Source organism: Ornithorhynchus anatinus, chromosome X2, assembly GCF_004115215.2.
Source record: "Ornithorhynchus anatinus isolate Pmale09 chromosome X2, mOrnAna1.pri.v4, whole genome shotgun sequence".
Taxonomy (NCBI): Eukaryota; Metazoa; Chordata; class Mammalia; order Monotremata; family Ornithorhynchidae; genus Ornithorhynchus; species Ornithorhynchus anatinus.
In genome coordinates, this window is record NC_041750.1 from 10,702,342 (window position 1) to 10,726,902 (window position 24,561).

At 51.6% G+C, this 24,561-nt stretch overlaps 1 protein-coding gene across 1 annotated transcript in view; it reads right to left on the minus strand.

Annotated features, from left to right (window-relative positions):
- Nucleotides 1-279: 279 nt before the first annotated feature.
- The window catches only part of PIAS4 (protein inhibitor of activated STAT 4), a 50,618-nt gene continuing 26,336 nt past the window's right edge, over nt 280-24,561 (minus strand). Inside the window, exons 5-11 of the mRNA XM_029052910.2 lie at nt 23,839-23,929; nt 23,455-23,583; nt 23,256-23,361; nt 5,184-5,257; nt 4,719-4,879; nt 1,208-1,338; nt 280-576 (exon numbers count right to left, since the gene is read on the minus strand). Of these exons, the coding sequence (XP_028908743.1) occupies nt 374-576; nt 1,208-1,338; nt 4,719-4,879; nt 5,184-5,257; nt 23,256-23,361; nt 23,455-23,583; nt 23,839-23,929 (895 nt within the window). The 3' untranslated portion in view covers nt 280-373. The remainder of the gene's footprint in view (nt 577-1,207; nt 1,339-4,718; nt 4,880-5,183; nt 5,258-23,255; nt 23,362-23,454; nt 23,584-23,838; nt 23,930-24,561) is intronic.

Consider the following 24,561-nt stretch of genomic DNA (forward strand, 5'->3'; position numbering starts at 1 on the left):
CGGGAGTGGGTGGTCAAGCCTGGCTCCCCCCTCCTGCTGGCAAGGCCAACCTGCCGGAGCCGCCCGTGTCGGCAACTCGGGGGCCGCCCTCTTTCTGGCTCCAGGGTCAAGTATTTCAACCAGGAAGCAGCTCAATATTTCACGTTCTTTGTTTGGAAACTGTTAGCTTTGAATAGGAAAATTCCGAGAGACCGGGAAGGAAAGACGGAGGAAAGTGGTTTCCTTCCTCCAGGTTCCCCCCCGCTCCCCCGTCCCCCCCACCCCCACCTCCCCATTTCTCTCCCTCCCCCCTCTCCCCCCCCAACGGCCCCAAGGTTAGTCAGCACCAGAGTATTCAAGTCTCTCCTGGAGGAACGGAGGCCCCGGGCCACAGTCAGCAGGCTGACACTAAACCTTTCTCGTATGTGCAGCGGCGCTTCGACTGGGGGCCGTCTTCTTCATCGTCCTCCTCCTCCTCCTCCTCTTCCTCCTCGTCCTCGGAGCTGTCCAGCGTGAGATCCACTACGTCGGCGCTGGGTTTCCCATTCTCGCTGTTCCCATTGGGGGGAGGTAAAAGGCTGTTCACATCAGAGGAGCCTGAGAAGGGCCCAAGGTGGGAAGGTTAAGATTTCACAAAAGCAGCTCCACTCTTCAGCGAGGGGGCCGGCCCCTAAGGAGGCCGACCAGCTGTAGTGCTCCTTCCAACTGCCCCTCCCCGCCTCGGCCTTCCCGCCCCCAGCGCCCCCTTTCCGGCCCAGCGAAGCTCCAGGGTCGGAGACTCAGCAGCCTCTCCTAATGGGGTCTTGCGCTCCGCAAGGGCCCGGCCGATGACCCTCGGCCCGCCTTGCTGCCGTGGCAGCGCCCCCCCCCAGGTTAAGTCAGCTGCCGGAGGGAGGATCCTTCCGCGGAGGCAACTCTGCAGCGAGGTGCACCTGCCGAGCCCCCCCCGCGGGCCGACGGATGCCGCCTCTTCGGAAGTTGGGTGCCTTAGTGCGGAGGTGCACTAAAAGGGCTGGCACTCTAGCTCCAAACCCTACTGTGCCCAGAGACCGGCAACGGCTCCACTCCTCAGCCATCCTGGGGGTGGCCCCTCTTGGGGGGGGGGGGGGAACGGGACACGGAGAAGTTGAAAACCTTGGATACTCCCAGAGACTGGGTTAGGTGTCAAGCCATTCAAACTGCCCCCCCCTCCCATTCCCCAACCACTTCGTCACCCCCATTTACCCACCAAGCACAAGAATGGGGCATTGGGGACTGCAGCTCCTCTCTTTCTCAGCTCGGATTGGACACCAGGAGCCATCTACCAGGTACTCGATCTCATCTGCGTCCTCGCACTCGGTCAGGATCTTCGACAGGAGCCTGGGAAGGGGTTGGGGGACGATGACGACAACAATAATACTACTAATAACAAGAGGAAGAGGAAGACTAAAGAGCCCCGTTCCAGCTCATCGTCACCGCTCTGAGCCAGCCTATGAGACCCTCTAGACCGTAAGCTCGTTGCGGGCAGCCAATGTGTCTACCAACTCTCTGTGTTGGCCTCTCCCAAGTGCTTAGTACAGTGCTCTGCACACAGCAAACGGTCAATAAATACCACTGATTGATCAGAAGGTGTCCAGGGGCACCATCCAATGTCACTGGGGCAGCTCCTCTGCCCTCCCAGGTCAGAATCCAAATGGGACTGGGCGACTGGCTTACTTAGGTCACCGGCTTGCTTCCTTCAACTCACGAGCCACGGCCTCTGCCACTACCATCCTGATCGGGAAGCCAGTCGCCCCTCGGGGAAGACACTCTCCGCCCCCTGCCCCAAGTACGAGTCTCGGCTGCACCCTGACTTCCAGAGTCAAGAGGGCCACCGTCACTGGATACACGGGACAGGGAAGGTCCCTGCGGGATAACCCCCAGGGTGAAGATAATGTCGGGCGCTCTCTTTGCAGCCTTGACCCGAGGCACCCGGAGACTCTCAGGTCCCCACCACCCAAGTGGAAAGTGGCTACTGGAGCTGAGGGGGCCTCGCCCCGCCCAGGGCCAACTCGCAGTGCCCTCCCCCGCGGCCCAAAACCAACACCTGAGAAATAAGCCAGAATCCCAGTCTCCTCGAGTGCCGATCGGCCCGAGGCGCTCCACTCCAGTCCATTCCAGGGTCCGAAGTGCCGGTCACCTCCCCCTCGGAGGACAACTTGGATACGGGAAGCTACTTCCCACTGCGCTAAGAAAGCAGCAAGGATTAGGCGTGGAGACACGGCTGGGTTCCGCAGCGGCTGAGATGCCGACTGCATTTACAGTGGACCCGAGTGCACGGAATTGTGCGATCTGCCCGTGTCAAGACGATGGTGTTTATTAAATGCTCACTGTGTGCCAAGCACTGTGCTGAGTGCGGAGAGAAATGCAAGATGATTCGTTCAGACCCGATCCCTGTCTCACGTGGCTGGCTCTCTAATTGGAGTCTACAAGGCTGCGCCGCTCCCCCACCCTTCCCCACACTGCCAAAGGGGATTCAGATCGAGGCTGCCATCAAAGGGCCAGCGCGACCACTGCTTCTGCAAAACAACTGATGGGTACAGGCTTGGCCTCTTGGAAATGAAGTTGTACAGCAGTGCATCACTTTGAAGGAAATCTAGTCACCATCAGGTGGAAGGATTTCCCTCCGGGTTTGGGCAGCTACCCGGCTCTCCCCTCTGAGCTCAGTCTGGACAGGAGTCAGGGGCCATCAGCTCCCCTCTTGCAGGGCCTTCCCTGTGTTTTGCGGCTGGGACTTTATGCAGAGATCTATGTCTCTGCTATCTCTGACTGCTTACGGACCTTATTCTGAGGTGGCGATCAGGCCCTTTTCAATTAAAAAAAAAAATCATCATCATCATTATTCCCGCTCCCCACTCCCAAATTTTGCCTTTAAAAAGTTTGGGAACAAATCTATTTCAGATCCCCCAATATTTAGGATACCCGGGGCCCATTTTTTGCCACCTGCTCTGGATTGAGAGCGGACACTGGGTATTTCAAGCTTACCCTCGCTCCAAGTCTTAAGACTTGCTGGTAAGGGGAACCCTAACCCTACTCTGACCCCAAAGAAAACCAGGTATTTACCCATCAATGACTATTTCGGCCCGCCCATCTTCCCCCATCTTGGGGTTTACGGTAATAAAATCCAAATAGAGAGTTCCGGCCCACAAGTACCGGTCCTGGACTAGGAGGTAAGACTGGGGTTCCAATCCTGTCTCCTCCACTGTTTTATGACCTTGGACATAGGGGGCCTATTGTCCAACTTGAGAGTGGACAGTTTCCAGCTGGTCGGTCCCCTCCCCAGGACTGTGTGTTGGGGGAGGGGAAGAGAGGCATCCTGGAGGGCCCATCAGTGGCCAATCTCCTTTCTGGCCTCCAGAAATAAAGGAGATTGAGGTGAGAAGTTTTCACTTCCTAGGAAAGCACCTGATTGACCACAGTGGTCTCTCTGAGGTAGCCGCCGGTCCCGCAGACACCCGGGAAGGGAGCTAGGGCCACGGTGAAGCTGGTGTCTGTCCCTTCAGCAGGCAACTGACTGGGGGGAACCTGACCGGCCAGCACCAGGGCCAAGCGAGCCTGGGGTGGCAGACTTGGAAGTCGGCCTACATATGTTGAAGAGTGTCTCCACCTGCTGGCGGGGAAGGACCCCGCCCTGGTGGAGGGTGTGAAATGGGTTAGGGGACCTCCAGTCCAGAGGCGCCATCTTTTCATTTTAAGCATGATGGCAGACTTGAGGAGGAATGGCCAGGGGGTGGGGAGAGGGAGGAAGAGTGATGGAAAGAAGAAGAAGAGGGAGGAGAGCAGAAGAAGGGCAGGAAAGAGGAGAGAGGGGAAGAATGAACAGGAGACAGGAAGTGGGAAGAAGAGAAAGGACAAGGTACTCACTGGCGTTTCTCCTCTTCCTCCTCCACCACCACTTTCTGCATCCTCGCTGGGGGCTGGGCAGTTCCCCCAGCCCCGACCCCGGGGCCCGGTGGGGAGGCGCCGTCCACCTGTCAGCCTTTCCCCGGCCCGGTCCGTTGGGGTGACTCGGGGGGATCCGCCAGAGGTGGGGCTGTGGCTGGCAGGCCTTCCCCAGGGTCGAAAGGCAGCGCGGTTCCTCTCACTCCTTCCCCAGATACCCGGGAGGAGGGGAGTCCACCGGCCTCACCCTTGCCCAAATGGCGTGTGTGTGTGCACGTGTGTTGCTTGACCCCAGTGAAGACCAGAGAAGTTGCGGTGGGCGCCTCTTCCTCCTCCTGCCAGCAGGGGGCAAAAGGTGGCGCCATCTTGGTTCTCCCTCCTACTTAGCCCCTGAGTCCCGGGTGGGACCCGATTATCCTGTATCTGTACCCCGGTGCTTAGTACAGTGCTTGGCACATAGTAAGCACTTATCAAATACCACAATCTCGGTCCATCTCTGGCCCCTCTCAAACATCGAAGGTGGGGTGCAAGGGGCTGGCTGAGGCCGCCGGCCCCGTCCTCAGAGCGATGGGCATAACGCTAATGGCTTCGCCCCCTCGATGCCAACTTCAAGGGAGCAATCGCTCCCACCGCCTGATCGGAGACCCGGGGAGCCGATCTGTGGACCGGCGTCCCAGGGGATGGGAGAAGGAACGGCTGCCTGACTCTCCCATTAACCCCAAACGATCGATCAATCCACCGATCGGGGCTGGATCGGAGAAGGCACCGCGGGAGGTTGGAGCCCAGAGAGAGAGAACGACCCCAGGCCTGAGAGCATGAAATGCCTCGCGTGGACTCACCCATCTATTATTAGCTGGTCATAGGGGGCAGGTTTGTCACAGACAGGGCACGTCCAAGTTGGCTTCTTTTCATTCATTTGGAGGTAAAACACGGCATCAAAGCACTGCAGGTGGGCGCACGTCTCTGCCCGGCAAGGCATAGACAGCCGCATCTTCACCAACTGCAGGATAGGCACAGAGTTAACCAACCGGAGAACGGCATCGAGGAGAAAGGAGGATCTGCTACATCCTCACTCCAAAGAACAAGGGACAATATGCGTAAGGAAGCTTCCCTCTGGAGCCGCAAGGGGAGGGCTACCGTTGGGGATAGACGGTGTAGAGGCGACAGCGGGAGACAGAGACATGGTCACCTGGGACCTACACACCCGCAACGCAGGGCATTGACCTCGGCTTGGGATGCTGGTCAATGGCTCTCTTCACCCTGTCCCAAAAGAAGGGCCCCTGTAGGGGTTTTCAGCGACTCACTGGACAGATGAGAGACACCCGGACACCGGTGGTGGCGATTTCACTGTCGGGATCCAGACGCAACTTCTCTTTAACTGCAGGATTGGGGATGGGGGAGAGGGAGGAGAGAGAGGGAGCGTGAAGACAGAATGAAGAGAGAGGGAGGGAGAGGGGAAGAAAGGGGGGGAGAGAGAACACACTTTTCACCTTGGGAAAAATCGAGCAGTAATATAGCTCCAGTCCCTTTGAAAGGCAGCGAAAATGAAGATCACTTGGGTGCGAACGCTCGAGTCCCCCACCCAACCTCCATTCGTGCCTGCGACTGTCACGGTCGCCCAATACGTTGTCGGTCCTCAGAACAGAGGCCTTCCGTTGGGAAGAAAAATAAAATGCTGGAAGCCTACATCCTCACCTCCCCTAAAGACTCCCCCTCTCTGACGGACAACATTCCCCCCCAGTCTCGTCTCTACCTCTCCGATCCCTTCTCCCTCGTTCCACCCCTCCCATCCCCAACCCGCTTTCTACGTAAAGAGGAATTATACAAAATGTGCAGGAGCACATCTGCTCTTCTGACATAACATTTGGGACGAGATAAAAATAAACACCGACCCATAGTCTTGAGGGCCTAAGTTACAAGAATTAGCCACAGCGCTGGCACTACTTGTATGTTGCTGACGTTCCCTATCACTGGGCGCATCCCTTCTCACGCTAGTCAGAAAAGGGACGAGAACGATACTTGCCAGTATATATTCCTGCTGACGGCAGCTTTTCTCTGGACCCGTCTGTAAGGCCTTATCTGTGGAAAGCTGCCCCAGAGGCCAGTGCAGCATATGATCCCCTGGCAAGCCAACTGCTGAGAGGAGAGCCTGTCTGCATCTTACCATAACAGAAGACACCTGAGCCCAGAGCCACACTTAGAGGCATAAAGAAGCTGAGAGGTCCTGCAGGACTTTCTCCCATCTCTTCCCTCCCAGTTTTGCGAAGGAGTGGGGAAGAACCAAAGGGAAGCACAAGGGAAAATAACTTTGATGTTTCCAACTACAATCGTTTTGAAACGTGACAAATTCCAACATAAATACACAACCCCAGGGCTTAGTGCTAGAGCACTCAGAAAAGTTCTGGAGTTGCTCTGGAAGTTGGGTCAGGAGGCCGTGAAGTTCCTAACTAGGGTTCTCTCCTCTCCTAATAAAGCAACTCTCAATCGAGGTGGAATACTCAACGCCTGAACTGATTATTCAGGTGTTCCTTGCTTTCTCTCCTTCCTTCAGCTACCTTGAAGGTTTCTCTACCCCCACTGGCACCTTCTACGACAAAGTGGGAACAGAAAGAAAGGGAAGTAGCTCTAATATGAATTTGGTGGGACTACTAGATAGGATGGAGGTTTGGGATTACTTGCAGTTTCATTTATCCCTTCCACCTCTCCATTCGCCCTTAAACATACAGATCAGAGTTGGCTTCGGACAGAAAGCAAGGTCAGTGGTCGTCTCGGGGCAGTGTGCGGCAAAGGCGGCGGCATGTTTCTTGACTTTCTCAAGATGGCCGCCACTTGGTGACCTCGACAAGATGGCGCCCTCACCAGGTCTTTCAAAGATGGTCCCCACACATGCACAGCATCTCTGCTGCTCCCCAGCTTCCTCTGACACCGTACATGTGTGGCTGCCATCTTTGTTTCATTTGTACAGTATTTCCCTTTCCCCCTTGCCTCGCATCCCTCCTGCTGACCCCAGAAATGAAAATGTCTGTCCAGGTTTGCTTTTGGGTTTTTTTTTTGTTTTTTAATTCAAGCACCACAGGATCTCCGATTTCCTTCCCATCTCCCCCCTGCCATCTCCCTCAGGCCAGGAAGCTTCTGGCAGTTGGGCTGTGGGGTGGAATGTTTCAGTTGAGGGGAGGGAAGGGATAAGAGGAGTGCAGTGGGTGGGGCAGCGTAAGGCCAGCCAGGCCATCTCGGTGAGGCCAAGCAGGGGCCAGAGGGCACATGGGCTCACAAGGGAGACCACAGCAAACCCCTTCAAACTATGAGGTGGCCACCCCCCTCAGTCCCGACTCTACCCTGCCCCAGAGGCCTGGATAACACTGCTATCTACTACTACAGACCCCAGGAGCTACTAGGGCTCTCCGGGGGTATCGGGCCAGAGGGCTTGCGTGCATTCCTATATCCATCCTTCCACCCTGGAACCCAGGGGGCCTTTTCTGCCACCTCGGCAGCTGGGGCTCAGGGGAGACACCAAGAGGGGTCAGCTCTGCCCATCTGGCTGGGGCAACGGGTGGGGAAGGAAAGGACCTGGGGGCGTCTGGACTGCAAAGCGCAGGAATGGCTGTCTAAAGTACAAGACGGGAGTGGCCCTACCGTTTCCCCCTCTGCCCAGCACCTGCCCAGGCAAGCATGCATTGGGAGGAAAGAGAGGTTGCTGACTAGTCTGGGAGTGGGTCTCATGGGTCCCATATTCCTTTTTGGCTCAGACACTGATTTCTCTCTCTCGCTTTCTGTGTCCTGTTTTCCTTTTTCAGTCTGAGATGGAAAGAGAGACCCAAAGAGAGGCTTAGAGGGGGAGAGCGACTGAGGCAGGCAAAGACAGAAAAAGGCAGACAGAGATCCAGAGTGACACAAATTGCCACTGGAGACCAACAACGGGGTCTTTAGCACATTATCTGAGCTTTCTTGCAACATGCTAATGACCAACTGGAGAGGGAGTTTTTAACTTCCCCCCAAGACCAACAATTCAGTACCCCCCACCCTGCTGTTTTAGTAAATAACTCCCTCTGAGTCAGAGTGGTACTTGGTAGCTTAGCAAAAATAAAAAAAGAAGGTTTCAAAATCATTAGAAGAGGCTGTTACTTCGCTCTTAACATTAGGCTCCCCCTGTGCTAAATTAGAGCTGCACAGCGAGCAACCCATGAAATCAAGTCTGCCTCCCCCCCCCCCCCCCCCCCGGAGCTTTTCTCCCTGACCACCACCTTCACCCCAATCTTTTTTTAAATAGTTATTTAAGCACATACTCTGTGCCAGGCACTGTACTAAGCACTGGGGTAGATACAAGCTAATCAGGTTGGTCAGAGTCCATGTCCCATATGGGGTGCGCCGTCTTAATCCCCAATTTACAGATGAGCTAACAGAGGAGTGACGTGACTTGGCCACGGTCACACAGCAGGCAAGTGGCAGAACCCAGGTCCTCTGCTTCCCAGGCCCAGGCTCTTTCCACTAGGCCACTCTGCTTCTGCTTAATCTCTTTTGACTCCTTTTCCTCTGCTTTCCAACACTCTCAGGTATCTCCTACCTAAAAACCCTCCCTCGATCCCCCCGGCACCCTCCGGGCATTACCCCATCTCCCTCCTACCACTTCTCTCCAAACTCCTAGAGTTGTTTACATGCACTGCCTCTGCTTCCTCTCCTTGACCGCCTATCTGGCTTCCGCCCCTCCACTGTACTGAGATTGCCTCCTCCAAGGTCACCAATGACCTCTTCCTTGCCAAATCTCCTGGTTTCTACTCCATTCTAATCCTCCTTGACCTTTCAGCACTCTGTGATGTTTGTTTTATGGTACTTGTTAAGCATTTACTACGCGTCAAACACTGTTCTAAGCGCTGGGGTAGGTACAAGTCCATTAGGTCAGACGGAGTCCCTGACCCGCATGGGACTCGCAGCCTTAAAGGAGAGGGAGAATAGATATTGAATCTCCATTTTACAGCTGAGGGAACAGGCACAGAGAAGTTAAGTGACTTGCCCAAGGGGACGCAGTTAGCAATTGGCAGAGCAGGGATTAGAACCCAGGTCCTCTGACTCCCAGGCCCGTGTTCTTTCCACCAGGCCACACTGCTTCCCTTCTCTACCACTGTGGGCCACCCCCACCTGGAAACACTAATAATGATGATGATGATAACACCAATGATAATGGTATTTGTTAGGCATTAAGTGCTAAGTACCATACTAAGCACTGGGGAAGAGAGGAGATAATCAGGTTGGACACAGTCCCGTAGGAAGGAGAACAGGTACTGAATCCCCATTTTACAGATGAGGAAACTAAGGCACATTCTGCTAGACCACCCTGCTTCCCACTATAATTTCTCTAACTCTGTCCTCTCCTGGTTCTCCTACCTCTCAGGCTGTTCCTTCTCAGTCTCTTTCACCAGCTCTACCTTCCTAAATACGGAATATCCCTCATGGCTCAATATTCTGGATCTCTTTCTGGTCTCCATTTACATCCACCCCCTTGAGGAGCTCATTCGCTCCCTTGGCTTCACCTACCGACGACTACCAAATTACCCTGGGAGTTCGCGTGGCCTAATGTAAAGGGCCCGGACCTGGGAGTCAGAAGACTTGGATTCTCACCCCAGCTCTGCCACTGGCCTGAGTGACCACATGCAAGTCACTTCGTTTCTTTGCGCTTCAGTTTCTTCATCTGTAAAATGCAGATACCACATCTGTTCTCCCTCCTACTTAAACTGTGAGCCCCATGTGGGACAAGGATGTCTCCCAACTTCTCCAAAACCTCCACTGGCTACCCATCCATCTCCCCATCAAGCAGAACACCTCACCGTCTGCTCTAAGGCAATCAGGCCTCTTTCCCATTACCTATCCTCTTCTCCCTTCCCACTACAATCCAGCCCACACACTTCACTCCTCTAATACCAACCTAATCACCGTGTCTCAAACTCATCTTTCCCACGTCGACCCCTTGCCCGCACCCTCCCCTCCTGCCTGGAACGCCCTCCGCCTTCACATCTGGCAGGCCAGTACTCCTCTCCATCTTTGAAGTCTTTTTAAAATCATCTCCTCCAGGAACACTTACTTGACCAATCTCGTCTCCCCACCCTATTTCCCTCCCTATTGCATCACCTAGGCACTTGAGTCTGCACATCCTAAGCACTTAGGAACTGGTCCCACCCTCACAGCACTTATGTACACATATATGTCCACTTGGTTGCTTCCCCTAACTGTAATTTAAACGTCTGCCTTCTTCACTACCACTTCTTTCAGTGAAATGCTTGTGCCCACTTACCCTACTGTACTTTCCCAAGCACTTTAGAGGCTTTCCCCAGCTAAGCCCTCAACTCCCCCGACCTGCCCTTCCACCGACATCACATTGGCTATGCTCGCCTTAGGCCCTTTGATACTCTCACCCCAGCCCCACAGCCCTTATGTACATTACCTTACACCCTGCCGTCTCCCCTCTCTGTGATTTAACGTTGGCCTCCCCCTGTGGATCGTAAGCTCCTTGTGGGCAGGGTCTACCAACTCTATTGATTTATACTTTCCCCAAACGCTTAGTACAGCGTGCTGCATGCAGTAAGTGCTCAATACGTACTGCCGGTAACAGTGGTTTTCCCCAGAATCTATCCCTTTTCTTGAAAAATATCCATCCCAGATTGGCACTCTCTCGAAGCCCGGGCCCCTCCGATAATTCATCAGCTGTCGTGAATAGGCTAACAGTCAGGTGGGAAGCGGAGTCGACCACTCAGTGGTATTTATGGAGCACTTACAGTGTGCAGAACACTGCACTAAGTGCTTGGGAGAGCATAACACAAAAGAGTCGGCAGAGGTTCCCCCAAGGAGCTTACCGACTAGAGGGGGAAGACAGGTTTCAGACTGATATATACACCAGTGTCGTGGGGATGGAGGAGGGGTGAAAATATCAGAGCGTTGAAAGAGAACAGACTGGAGCGCCCGGGTGGGCCAGAACTCTGACGGAGAGGAGGAGCGGTGGGGAACGATACTTGCGTAGCGGTTCGGCTGCCGCTATCCCGGCTGCAGGGATCAAGCCCAGCTCTCTCCCCGGCTGACGGCACCACCCACTTCTGCGAGGGCACACGCCCCATCAGCTCCAGGATGGCGACCCGCGCCTGCCGGATCGGACCCGGGCCTCCAAGGGTACTGCCCCGGCAGGTGCTGGATCCGTCAGGTGGGGGTGCCGCCATTCATTCATTCAGTAAATCGTATTTATTGTGTGAGGAGCACTGTACTGAGCGCATGGAGAGTACACCTCGGCAACAGATAGAATCGATCCCTAGCCGACAATGGGCTCACGGTCTAGAAGCGGGGAGGCAGACAACCAAAGAAAGCAAAACAAGTAGGCAGGCATCAATAGCGTCAATATAAACAAACAATTATAGATATGTACACGCCACCAGAGTGATGGGTGATAAACGCTCCTCCATAAAACACTTCACCTAAAGTGCCATGGCACGGGATGGGATGGCGCCAGGTGCCTCAATGGTGAGTGGCACTTGGAATTTCCCAGCCTAGATCGTTGTGGACCGGGAACGGGTCTCTCCACAGAGTAGGCACTCAAATACCACCGATGGATCGAGAGAGCAACAGAAGGCAGCTGCTGCTCGCTCACTCTGCAGCCAGTGGCTCTCTCTCTCCTCATTCTTCCCTACAATCCTCAATGGTACTTCCTGAGTGCTTACTGTGTGCAGAGAGCACTGTCCTAGGAGCTTGGGAGAGTCCAATACCACAGAGTTGGTAGATATGTTCCCTGCCCACAACGAGCTCACGGTCTAGAGGGGGAGACAACAATATAAATAAATCCACCACTGAGCACCTACTGTGTACAGAGCCTCCAACTAGTTATTTGGGAACCCACAAAAGACAGCTTGGAGGAGCTTACAATCTCTTATTGGTCCTTTCTGGCTCTGGGTACCCTGACATTCCAGCTTGTCAGAAGACTGACAGGTTGACGACAGAACCGAAGTCTTAACTATACTACTTACGCTCAAGAGAGCTCTCACCTTGAACTGACGTATGATCCAATGATATAGGATCGTTGGATCCTCTATCCAATGATAGTCAGCGTTTCCAAGGAGAACGGAAGGCACCTTGCATTAATGAACATCCTTGCAACATCATCACAGATGAGGAAACGGGGTAAAAGGTCTGGAAGGCCCCCTGCCCCATCTTAAACCCGCCAGACTACAGCTCTCCCCACCCACCCGATTTCAAAGCCTTCCTACATCCTTCTGGAAGCCTTCCTCAAGGAATTCAAAACAGCCTAGTCATCTCAATCCGCCAGCCCCGCTTAGCGCAGAATATTGTTACATCCTCTGCTTCACATTCTCTGTAAATCATTTCTGTCCCTCTCCTCCACAGACTGTGAGCTCCTTGAAGACGGGGCACTCGGGTCTTGTGCCCTACCTTGGAGCAGGGTAGTAAGCGCTTAGCTTACTGTTTCTGTTGTACTTTCATTCATTCATTTACTGAGCACGTACTGTGTACAGAGCACTGTACTAAGCGCTTGGGAGAGTACAATGTAACAATAAACAGATACATTCCCTGCCCACAATGAGCCAGGCGTTTACTACCGTGCTTCACGCTCAGGAATCACTGAAAGGTTGAAAACCCAATAAGCTGTGTGACCTTGGACAAGTCACTTGACTTCTCTGTGCCTCAGTGTCCTCACCTGCAAAATGGGGACTCGATACCAGGGCTCCCTCCTCAGGCTGTGACCCCCTTGAGGGACAGGGACTATACCCAGCCTGATTAACATGTATCGATCTCCACGCTTAGAACAGTGCTTGCCACCTAGTAAGCGCTTAAATACTATCAAAAAAATATATAAAAACACAAAAAAACTACCAGTCTCCTCATCCTCTGTTGTCCACTGAGAAGCTGTGTAGCCTAGTGGAAAAATTTTTGAGTTTCTTTTTTGAGTTTTTGTGGTATTTGTTAAGTGCTTACTATGTGCCAGGCTCTGTACTAAGCCCAGGAAGGATCCCAGGCCTGGAAGGCAAAGGATGTGGGTTCTATTCCCGGCTCTGCCATGTACCTGCTGTGAAACCTTGGGCAAGTCACTTCACTTTTCTGGGCCTCAGTTCCCCCATCTGCAAAATGGAGATTCAATACTTGTTCTCCTTCCTATTTAGAGTGGGAGCCCCATGTGGGACCTAATCATCTTGTATCTGCCCCAGTGCTTAGCACATAAGTAAGCACTTAGACATCATGATTATCATTTCACTGTTCATTACTACCTCTTTCAGAAATGGGCAGGGAAAATACAGAAGAGGCAACATAAACCAGGCGATTGTATTCCCCATTAGCAGTTCTGGTAAAAGCACTGGTGAGGGAAGAGGTTAGTTGTAAGCCCGTCAAACGGCAGGGACTGTCTCTATCTGTTGCCGACTTGTTCATCCCAAGCGCTTAGTACAGTGCTCTGCACATAGTAAGCGCTCAATAAATACTATTGAATGAATGAATGGTTTGTTTGTTTTTTTTTTTTTTAACAGCATTTGTTAAGCACTCACTATGTGCCAGGCACTGAGCTAACCAAGTAGAGACAAGCAAATCGGGTTGGACCCAATCCCGGTCCCACATGGGCCTTGATCTTAATCCCCATTTTACAGATGAAGTAACCGAGGCAAAGAGAAGTGAAGTGATTTGCCCAGTATCCCAGAATGGACAAGTGGAGGACGCAGGATTAAAACCCAGGTCCTCTGGCTCCCAGACCTGTGCTCTTTCCACTAGGCCACACTGCTTGACGCCTTCCTGAAATACCTGTCCCCTCCGATAGACAATCTTCGCTTTTCTTCTCCTCAGCTCATAACCTCTCAACTACGACCTCAGCATTTACGCATGCTACAACTTCTGCACTTATCAATTTACGTACTCTAAAGCACTTACTCATCCTTGCAGTCTCCTTTTGGGTAACTAGCTGAATCTCTCTGTCCTAATGATACATAATTTTCTGGGTGCATATCTGACCTGTTAGATTGCATTCAGTTGTCCTTTCTACTCTTAGATGGTGAAATTCATCTATGAATGCATGTGTGACTGGAAAAGTCATTGCAGGATTCATAATCCCAACCATACTCTCATGTTTCCCTGCAGCTTCTGACACACGTTTTTTGCTTTTGCCTCATCTCATTATCACCCCTCAGGGTCGCACCTGTAGAGTCTCCAGTACTCTGCCAGTCTCGGCTCCGGGAGGGAGAGTCAAGCAGAGGCCTACCCATTCCATTCCTCGCTTGGGCAGCAGCTAGCAAGTGGAAGGCAACCTGCTACATGTCAAAAGTCTTTGAATTCAAAAGTCTTTTGAATGACTTTGAATGAGAAGCAGCGTGGCTCAGTGGAAAGAGCACGGGCTTTGGAGTCAGAGGTCATGGGTTCAAATCCTGGCTCGGTCATTTGTCAGCTGTGTGACTTTGGGCAAGTCACTTAACTTCTCGGTGCCTCAGTTCCCTCATCTGTAAAATGGGGATGAAGACTGTGAGCCCCACGTGGGACAACCTGATTCCCTTGTCTACTCCAGCGCTTAGAACAGTGCTCGGCACATAGTAAGCGCTTAACAAATACCAACATTATTATTATTATTAAAAGTCACCCATGCTGGGCAGCGGCGGCATGGGAGAGAGTCGAGGGCGGAGACGCGAGTTTACTGTGCGGAAGGTGGTGATGGTAAACCGCTTCCGTGTTTTTACCAAGAAAACTCTCTGGATCCACTACCGGAACGACTGCAGACGGAGAGCGGGGCGTTCTGGGAGAGATGTGTCTGTGGTGACGCTATGGGTCGGAAACGACTCAACGGCATAAGACATCTCATTATTCTCACAGAGCTTCTGCTCAAAGAAAGTGGCTCCTGTTTCGATTTTTTTTAATGGTATTTGTTAAGTGCTATGTGCCAGGCACTGTGTATTAAGCACTGGGGTAGATCCAAGCTAATCAAGTTGGACACAGCCTCTGTCCCGCATAGGGCTCACAGACTTAATGCCCATTTTAAAGATGAGGTAACAGGCACAGAGAACGATGATGATGATGGCATTTGTTAAGTACTTACTATGTGCCAAGCACTGTTCTAAGCACTGGGGTAGATACAAGGTAATCAGGCTGTCCCGTGGGGCTCACAGACTTCATCCTTGACCAAGGTCACACAGTAAATAAATGGCAGAGACAGAGTTGGAATTCAGGTCCTCCTGACTCCCCCGCTGACTATCTACTAGGCCACGCTGCTTCTCGATTAAAGTATGCCACAGGGGTCTGTCCTGGGCAACGGTCTCCCGGCATTCTGTTGGGATGCAGCACTGTCTGAGGAGTGGCCTAATTAAAAGAGCCAGGGCCTGGGAGTCAGAGGACTTGGGTTCATTCCATCCCCCCGCCGCCCCCCGCAAGTCCCACAGCACTTATGTACACATCTGTAATTTATTTATTTTTATTAATGTCTGTCTCTCCCCCAAGACCGTAAGCTCGCTGTGGGGAGGGAATGTGAATGTCTTTATTGCTGGATCACACTCTCCCAAGTGCTTAGTACAGTGCTCTGCATACGGTAAGTGTTCAATAAATGCGATTGAATGAACGAATGAGATGGAATGACATGGACTGCATCCAACCTGATTAGCTTGTATCTACTCCAGTGCTTAGTACAGTGAAAATGGCAAATCTCTAATGTGTTAGCACAAGGAGTCTTTTTGCCGCACAGGATGTGAAAACACTCTGCAAGTTACATTCTGATAATGTACAGAGGTTCACTGAACTCCCTCACTCCCCTGTCCTTCCCATTTTTTCACTGCCCAACCCACAGTAAGATTTCTCTGCTCTTGTGCTCAAGCCACAGACTGCTGCTGGTGGGATCCAGAGACTAGGTCGATCTCGTCCACCTCAACCTCATCCTCACCTGCTTTAACTCTGCCCCCTCATCCACCCAGCAACAATATTTCTCCAACCTTACTGACTCCAATACCCACTACCCGAGTCAGCTGTTTCTAGTATTTTACTTCCTCCTTAAACCTTTTCTCCTCCCGTCCACTTCCATCTTTTACCCCTGATGATCTTGGCACCTATTTCATTGCTAAAATTAAAATCAGCAGGGAGAAACACCTCGAAATCTCTCTCTTACCTCTCCAGTCCCTACCCGCTTCCAACCCCTCATCCACTCTCATCCTTCCCTGCCAGGTCTCAAAGAGATTCTGCCTCCTTTTGGGATCCTTTCGCACCTTATTAAATCACTTGCACCCTCCTTTCTCCCCTCCTTGACCTTGAGCTCTTTAAACAGCTCTCTAATTTCAGTGGCTCTTTTTATCCACATATTTCCTATCCTAAACAAAACCCTCCTTCAACCCCAGTGCATGCTCCAGCTATGGCCCCATCCCCCTCCTACCACTCCTATTTCAAACTCCTCGAACAAGCTGCTTACACCTGTAGCCTCCATGTCCCCCCTTCCAAATCCCTCCTGAACTCTCTGCAATCTGGCTTCCACCCCCTCTACTCCATTGAAACTACTCTCTCCAAAATCACCAATGACTGCCTCCTTGCCAAATCTAACAGACTCTATGTAATAATAATATCAGTTACCATTATTGTTATTAGTTACCATTATTTATTAAGCGCTTACTATATGCCGAGCACTGTTCTAAGATCTGGGTTAGATACAAGGTAATCAGGTTGTCCCACGTGGGGCTCGCAGTCTTAATCCCCATTTTACAGACGAGGGAACTGAGGCACAAAGAAGTGAAGTGACTTGCCCAAAGTCATACCGCTGACAAGTGGCAGAGTCGGGATTAGAACCCACCACCTCTGACTCCCCCAAGCCCATGCTCTTGCCACTAAGCCACGCTGCTTCTCAAATACAATGCCATCAGATCATACACAGTCCCTGTCCTACATGAGGCTCACAGGGAAGGAGAACAGGCATTGAATCCCCTTTTTACAGATGAGGAAACTGAAGCACAGAGAAGCAGGTAAATGGCAGAGATAGGATTAGAACATAGGTCCTCTGACTCCCAGGCCTAGGTTCTTTCCATTAGGCCATGCTGCTTCCATCCTCTTTGACGGCTCAGCTATCTTTGATACTGTGGACCTTCTTCTCCTGGAAACTCTAAGTTTGGCTTCACAGACGCATCCTCTCCTGGTTCCCCTCTTATCGCTCCGGCTGCTCATTCTCGGTCTCTTTGGCGGGCTCCTCCTCCACCTCCCATCCCCTCCCTAACTGTGGGGGTTCCTCAAGGCTCAGGTCTGGGTCCCCTTCTATCCTCCACCTCCACCCACTCCTCTGAAGAACTCACTCACTTCCACGGCTTCAGCTACCATCTCTATGCCGATGATTCCCAAATCTACCCCTCCAGCCCCAATGCTTCTCCTCCTCTGCAGTCACACATTTTCTCCTGTCTTCGTGACATCTCTACCTGGAAGCCCTACTGACACCTCAAACTTAACATATCTAAAATTGAACTCCTCTTCCTTCCCAAATCCTCTCCCCCTTCCAACTTTCCCATCATTGTTGACATGACCACAATCCTGTTTCACAAGCCCACCCTATTTTCCCTCCTTACTGCAACACACATGGATTTGAAGCCCTACCCTCCCCATTGCCTAGATTCACACCCCACCTCCTCATAGCACTTATGTATGTACTCGGTTGCTTCCCTACCTGTAATATATTTTAGTATATTTTAGCTGTAGTATTGTAAACTCAAGAGCAGGGATCATGTCTACTTACTCCACTGTACACTCCCTAGGGCTTAGTACGGTGCTCTGCAATCAGAAAATACCCAATACCATTGATTTAATCGATCCCCAAAAAATACTAAGTGTGTTAAGCAGGGCAGAGCAGTATAGACTTTGAGCTGTGGACAAGGATCCCCTGGAGCCGGCTGATATATTATTACCTTGGTTTTCTCTACACTTACTGCCAGTACCTTATGTCTGTCTCATTTGACAAAGTGGCTTCCAAAAAGCTGCAAATGTCTTTTGGGGGGGGGGGGGGGCCCTAGGGCACGGTAATCTAAGTACAGGCTTTGGATGAATTCCCCTCTAGACTGTAAGCTCGGTACAGGCAAGTAACATGTCTACCTACTCTGTTGTGTTGTACTCTCCCAAGTGCTTAATTCGGTGCTCTGCATGTAGTAAGCGCTCCATAAATAGCATTGACTGAATCACCCAATAGGATCAGGGTTAGATCTGCATCTGCCTTTCTCCCTCAGGCTCTAAACTCCTTGAGTCCAGTGACTCTACCTTCTAGTCTTAATGTTCCTGAGTAGCTATAATACACTGCTGCATATGCAGTTGGGCTCGTTGGGGGCAGGGAGCCTCTCTGCTGATTCTGTTGTATTGTCCTAAGCACTTACTAGAGTGCTCTGCACAAAATAAACACTCAATAAATATGACTGACTGCTCAATAAATACTAGTGGTGATGCTGGAAATCTGTTGAGTTGGAAAAGTTTCTATTCTAGCACCTGCATCCGGATTTCATTAGATAAGCATTGCCTATGTGCTTGGCTCTGTGCCCCTTAAGCCCTCTGATACTCACCCCAGCCCCACAGCACTTATGTACATATCCTTAGACTATTTCCCCTATCCCTAAGAAGTGTGGTATTTGTGGTTCACTTTTTCAAAGTACATGGCCAGGTTATCAGGGGCAAGATATGGAGGAGGGCTGGGGGGGTGAGGAGGGAGTCAAACATCTGAAACAACTGGCAAGGGCAACAGGTATGAGGGTCAATAAGGATGGAGAAATAACGCTGCTGGGCAGAGGAGAGGGCAGAGCTAAAGCAGGCAAGGATGAATTTGAGATGGATAAGGTTTGTCTGATACCTGGATTTCCACCAGCAGTGCTTTACTGCTTGTGCATAGGAGCAAAGGGAGCAGACCGTTGAAGTGATCCAGGGTTTTGGGTTAGTGGTACGAGATTGGTGAAGAGATAGGGGAGCAAGTGAGTTGCGTTCTGTAGAGAGGGTAGTGTTGGCATCAATTTGGTCATCATAGGAAGGTGGTTTGAGTATGGAGACTAAATGGGGGATGACGACTGGAGAAAATTGGTGCTGGTTAACAGATGGGAAGTGTGTGCAGGGGGAACGGGACAGATTTGCGGGGAGGGGGTGTGTGGGAGAGAAGGCAGGTGAGGAGGCTGTGGTCAGAAAGAGGAATTTCAGAGTTGGGGAGGGTAGAGATTATACGGTGAAGGGAGACAATGAGATCGAGAGTGTGTGTCCAAGTTGGTGAGTGGGTGAGGTGGGATGGAGCAGGTCGGTGGAGTTGAGGATAGAAAGCGGGCAGCGGCAGGGTCGTCAATCAATACCATCGATCGACTGATCCTCCGGCATGGCTCCTTAGAATAAAGTGAACAGGAGCGGTCCACTCCTCATCCCGGCTTTATCCCCATCGGAGGTGGGGAACGAATCAGATGAGGCATCCCTAACTTTGACCCAGCCAGCATGCCGTCGTGAAGTAGTCTCTGAATCCTAATGGGCTTTTCAGGGCGGACAAATTTAGGAAACACACGTCCTGAGTTAGCTTTAAAGCTCAGCTCCGAAGTTTTCATACGGTCTAGAAAAAACACATATTGGCGTTCTGCTGCTCCCTGTCCTTTTCCTCAATGTGACATGCCGCAAAGATCACGTCCGCTGTGATTTGAAGCCACATTGTGATTCTGACGAGATCTTGCCGTTAGGTGTTCGGCATAGCTTGGGATCTCTTACTCTTTCGCATCCCTCCACCCTGTCAAACATGTTTCTTAAACTGATCTGCACGTCGCTGCACGTTTCTGTAACCCTCACTCTCATCTGAGTCATAAGATGCTGCAAAAGGCGTCGGGGGTGCAGTCATACTTTTGCTGCAAGTAGACTTTTTCCTCTTGGTATCATTTGCATCAAGCCAATTTTGCTGCCTTCATCTGACTAGGTCCAGTGTCTCTGATGGCTGCCTGGTAGAGAGTACTGCAGACAAATGCCCATCACTCTTTATTTAAGAGACTGGAGGTGGGATTCCCTGTCCAGAGATAGGACTGTTGAACTGTTGACTGTACTGCAGCGCTCCTTTTGGCTGTCCTCATTCTCCAGGAGCTTAGCTATCTTGGCAGTTTGGAAGCTACTTGGGAGAGTGATGAGCGTATTAAATAATGGTCTGTCCAGCACACACACACAAACAATTATATTGATAGAGAGAGAAAGTTGCCCTACCTATTCCAAGACACCACTGACCACGAAGCTCACCTATGAGCACATATGTGACTGAAAAGGCCAGTGCGGAACCCACAGTCCCAGCCTCACGGGGCACACACAAAGGCTGACCCCGGTTGTGCGGTCATGTTTGATGTCCGCGGTGCCTGGTGTCGGATTCTCTTTTGCCTCCTCATCTCTTGTTCCTTACGAAGCTTGTACTTAAGAGCTGCTCCTCCCTCGATCTGCATTTGTGACTGTTCTTATGGCTACTCCTAGAGAGCACTGAATCTACCACCCAGGTTCGCCCAAGTAGGCGGTGTTTTTGACCGGAGCCAGCCCCTGCTTAGTCTTGGTAAGGGTGGGGGAAGGATTTCTGTCCTCTCCGTCTGTTCTCCAGATGGGATGGCTGCCGATCAGTGAGCTGGCTCCAAAAGGTAAGCCCACAGACCTTAATTAAGCTGATGGAAAGGTAGGCTCAGGAAGTGGGGGTGGTTGACCTATTTTGAGGATTTTTTTTTTTATAGAATTTGTAAAGCGCTTACTATGGGGCAGGTACTGTACTAAGCACTGGGGTAGATAGAAACTAATCGGGTTGGACATGGTTCATGTCCCGCAAGGGGCTCACAGTCTTAATCCTCATTTGACAGATGAAGTCACGGAGGCACAGAGAAGTTAAGTGACTTGCCCATGGTCACCCAGCATCACATGTGGTGGATCCGGGACTGGAACCCAAGTCCTTCCGACTCCCTGGCCCATGCTCTATCCACTAGACCACACTGCTTCTCTAAATCTACACTGGCCTTGCTGGTGAGTATCCTAGTTGATGGTTTTAAATGTGTGAATTTCTTCTCTAATTCAAATATTACTTATGAGCAGAGGAGTAATGGGAGTTTCACCATTCTTCAAAATCCTCAGGCCGAGTTACCTTGGGGATTTTGGAGACTCCCCATCTCTCTCTTGTTCCTTTTAAATGCCTGTTCTGGAGAAGGGATGTCTTTAATGCTCCTCCCGCTGGGTATGTGAGTAAAGGGGCCCCTTATCTAACAGCAATCCCCTGCACGCAACCACGGTCTCCATGTCTTAACATCCACTTCCCACACTTCACCTTGACAGTAGGGAGGAATTTGCTGGGTCTGGCCTTCAGGAGCCTTGTGCAAATCTGTCAGCGCGCCTCCGGCGGAAATAACTGCCCACCCCTAAATTAGACAGTGGTTTACCAAGGGAGACTAATGCGAAAATGGCTGCAAACCCCAGCCCCATCGCTATGGTGATTCAAACCAGGCTGGCCAGAGGGGTCATACCGAGCCCTGGGCTGAAGTGCGGGGGAAGAATTGAGGCTGGAAAGCTGATGCTGAGTCATGGGGAGGCCAGCAGTTGCTATAGTATTTTTACTCCTCCCGAGGGTGAACCTTCTGAACGCATGAAGTAGAGGGAGACGGGCCAAGGATGGAGATTATTAGCATGCCATTTTACACAGGGAAGGAAGAGGAGGCAGAGTGGCTGAGTTGCCACAGATCACAGAACGAACATGCACCCGAGGCAAACCGCATCTAAATAGAGAGAAAGCAGAGAAATGATACCATCGTTGGCAGCCTCGTTTTCAATTCAACGACTGGAGCTGTAGGAGCAATTCTGCACAGCCGGGCTGGCTAACTCTGAGTCAAGCTCTAAGAGACAGGATAACCGATGCAGCCCTAGGGTAAGCTTCCTGACAGGTCCCTGGATTTTACTTCATTGGCAGTGGCTAAACAGGGTGCTGGTGGCCCAGCAGTACTTCCTCTTGCCCACCCCGGCCTGCCTTGGTTGGATTGGGAGATCCTGAAATTCGTTCAATCACATTTCTTGAGTGCTTATTGTGTGCTGAGCACTGTACTAAGCCCTTGGGAAAGGACGATACAGCAGTAAAGAAATGCTGGGAAGGTGTTTAAGCCATACTGAACCTATAGGTCACAAGCTATGGTTAGCTTTTTTTTTTTTTTCTTTTTATGGTCTCTATTAAGTGCTGTTCTAAGCGCTGGGGTAGGTACACGTTAATTAGGTCGGGGACAGTCCCCGTCCCGCGTGGGTCTCACAGTCCAAGCAGGAAGGAGAAAAGGTACTTAATCCCCATTTTACAGGTGAGGAAACTGAGGGACAGAGAAGTGAAGAAATGACTTGCCCAAGTCCATAAAGCAACCGACTGGCAGAGCAACTGGCAGATCCAGGATTAGAACCCTGGTCTTCTGCCTCCCGGGCCCGTGCTGGGGCCAAGCTGCTTCTCCGAGTTAGGCCTCAAACTGTTATTGTTACACTGGCTGGGTGGCTGGGTGTTAGGTCTGACCCACATTTAAGCAAGGCAGAAGCAACATTATCAAAGGAAAATTTCTCCCCCAAGCCACCATAAGGCTAATAAAAATAACACTACTACTAATAACCACGGTATTTTTTCAGCACTTACTCCATGCCCAGCACTGATCTACACACTAAGCACAAGATAATCAGGTCCGACACAATCCCCGTCCCGCACAGGCTCATAGTCTAAATAGGAAGGAGGTCAGGTACTAACTCTCCATTTTAAAGATGAGGAAACAGATGCAGAGAAGCTAAGTGACTCGACCGAGTCTCAGCAGACACACGGAGGTGCTGGAATGAAAACCCGGACCCTCTGACTGCCAGGTCCGAGCTCTTTCCACTAGGCCACACTGCTTCTCCAACAGGGTACTGACATTAGCATCATTAGAAATACGTGCAACTGTTAACTCTTCCCCCCGCCCCCAAATCGCTCCTCCCTCAGGCCCTCACGGAAACATTGTTCAGTGGGTGGGGAGCAGGGCCGGGACGTGCCTAGACAGGTTTCCTCCGAGTAGACTAGAAATCACGCGGGGAGAGAAACACGTTGGTAGATGGCTTCTCCTGACAGAGCCTCACTGAGGGGGCATTCTCTGTGCTAGGTTTGCCGAACCAGCATGAGGCACCCTCTGGATTCTCTGATCTTCGAGAAGAGGGGTTCTCAATTCAGTGGCTCAGTGGGAAGTCCAGGATTCAGAGAAGAGGGAAAGGCCAAAGCCGACCTTGGGCCCAACACGATCGACTTTGGATCACGTACCCTTACCGGGCTTCTAGGGTGGGGAGGAAGGGGCAGTCTAAGGTCCAGACAAGCCACCGGTCAAAAGAAGATCTACCGCGCCCTATGGGTGCAGGGTCTCGGCTCACTTCCCTTTCTTTTGGGAGCGAGCCTAAGGGCTTACCGAGGGCCTTGCAGAGCTCCGGGTGTTTCACGCCAATGTTTTTCAACCTCTGCAGCAATTCTGATGAGGTCAGTTGCCGCACTAAGTACAAACCCACTGAATAACTCTGGAAACAGAAAGGGGAGGGTGAGAGGAAAGAATTAGGAACTGGCCACCTGCAAATCCCAGCCGGCCGGGCCACTAGCTCTGGGGCACTTACTTTTCCGTAGTTCCCCCAGGTGACAGTGATGCGATTTGTTGCTGAAGATAGGTACATGAGGTTTGTGAGATTAATTGGACGGCAGGGTCGTTTGGGCTCCACTCCGGGCTTGTTGGATGGATAGTAACCCTGAAAATAGGAGGCACGGGTTTTATTAGACGGGAGAGAGAGGTCCCTCTGGCCATCTTAAAAGAAAAACCTGATCGTTTAGCAAACTTCGCATGTCAAGTGGGGCGGTTTTACAAGGATTTTTTTTTGCAGACTCCCCACTGCCACCCCACCACCGTTTCCTCCTCCTCTTCCAACAGCAGCTCATCGGTCTCCGTGAATAGCAACCTCTCGCCTTCTGCAGCAAAGGAACACTTCGAGGATGAGGAGGCTTACCGGGACTGAGCAGTAGCTGTGATTCACTTTCACTGCAATGTTGGGAGGGTACTGATCCTCCTGAGGGCAGCTTGTGTCTGTGTAACAGATCCTGCAAGGAGAGAGAGAGAGAGAGAGAGCAGACTGGAGTTACAAAGCCGAAAAACCGCCTATCGCCACTCCGTTCCCCCCGCCCCCACCAGTGCCCCTCTTTTCACTGGGAATCAACCCCAGGTCCTTTCCAGCTCTCCCGAAACCCCGCTGAAGGGCTGAGAAAAACTGGCCGTTTCAGAAAAAACTCCTTCATCCCCAGGGAAGTGGAGAGCCGGGTGCACAGCACTGTGCTAGGGGCTATAGAGTACGCCAAAAAAAAAAAAGGAGACATAGAATCTGGGTCCTGAAGGAGTTTGAAATCTAATTGGCGGGGGCAAGAAACATAAAAACAGCAAGTGTGGTGTGTGTTAAGCGCTCAGGCTGTGTCAAGCACTGTGACAAAGAGCTGAGGGGAGATACAAGCTAATCGGGTCAGACACAGTCCCCGTCCCACACCGGGCTCACAGGCTAAGTACCAAGGAGAACAGATATCGAATACCCATTTTCACAGAGGAGGAAACTGAGGAACAGTGAAATGAAGTGACTTGCTCGAGGTCACCCAGCAGGCAAGAGGCAGAGGCGGGATTAGAACCGCCTCTAATTAGAATCCCGGCTCCTTCCACTAGGCCACAGTGCTTCTCTAAAACTGAT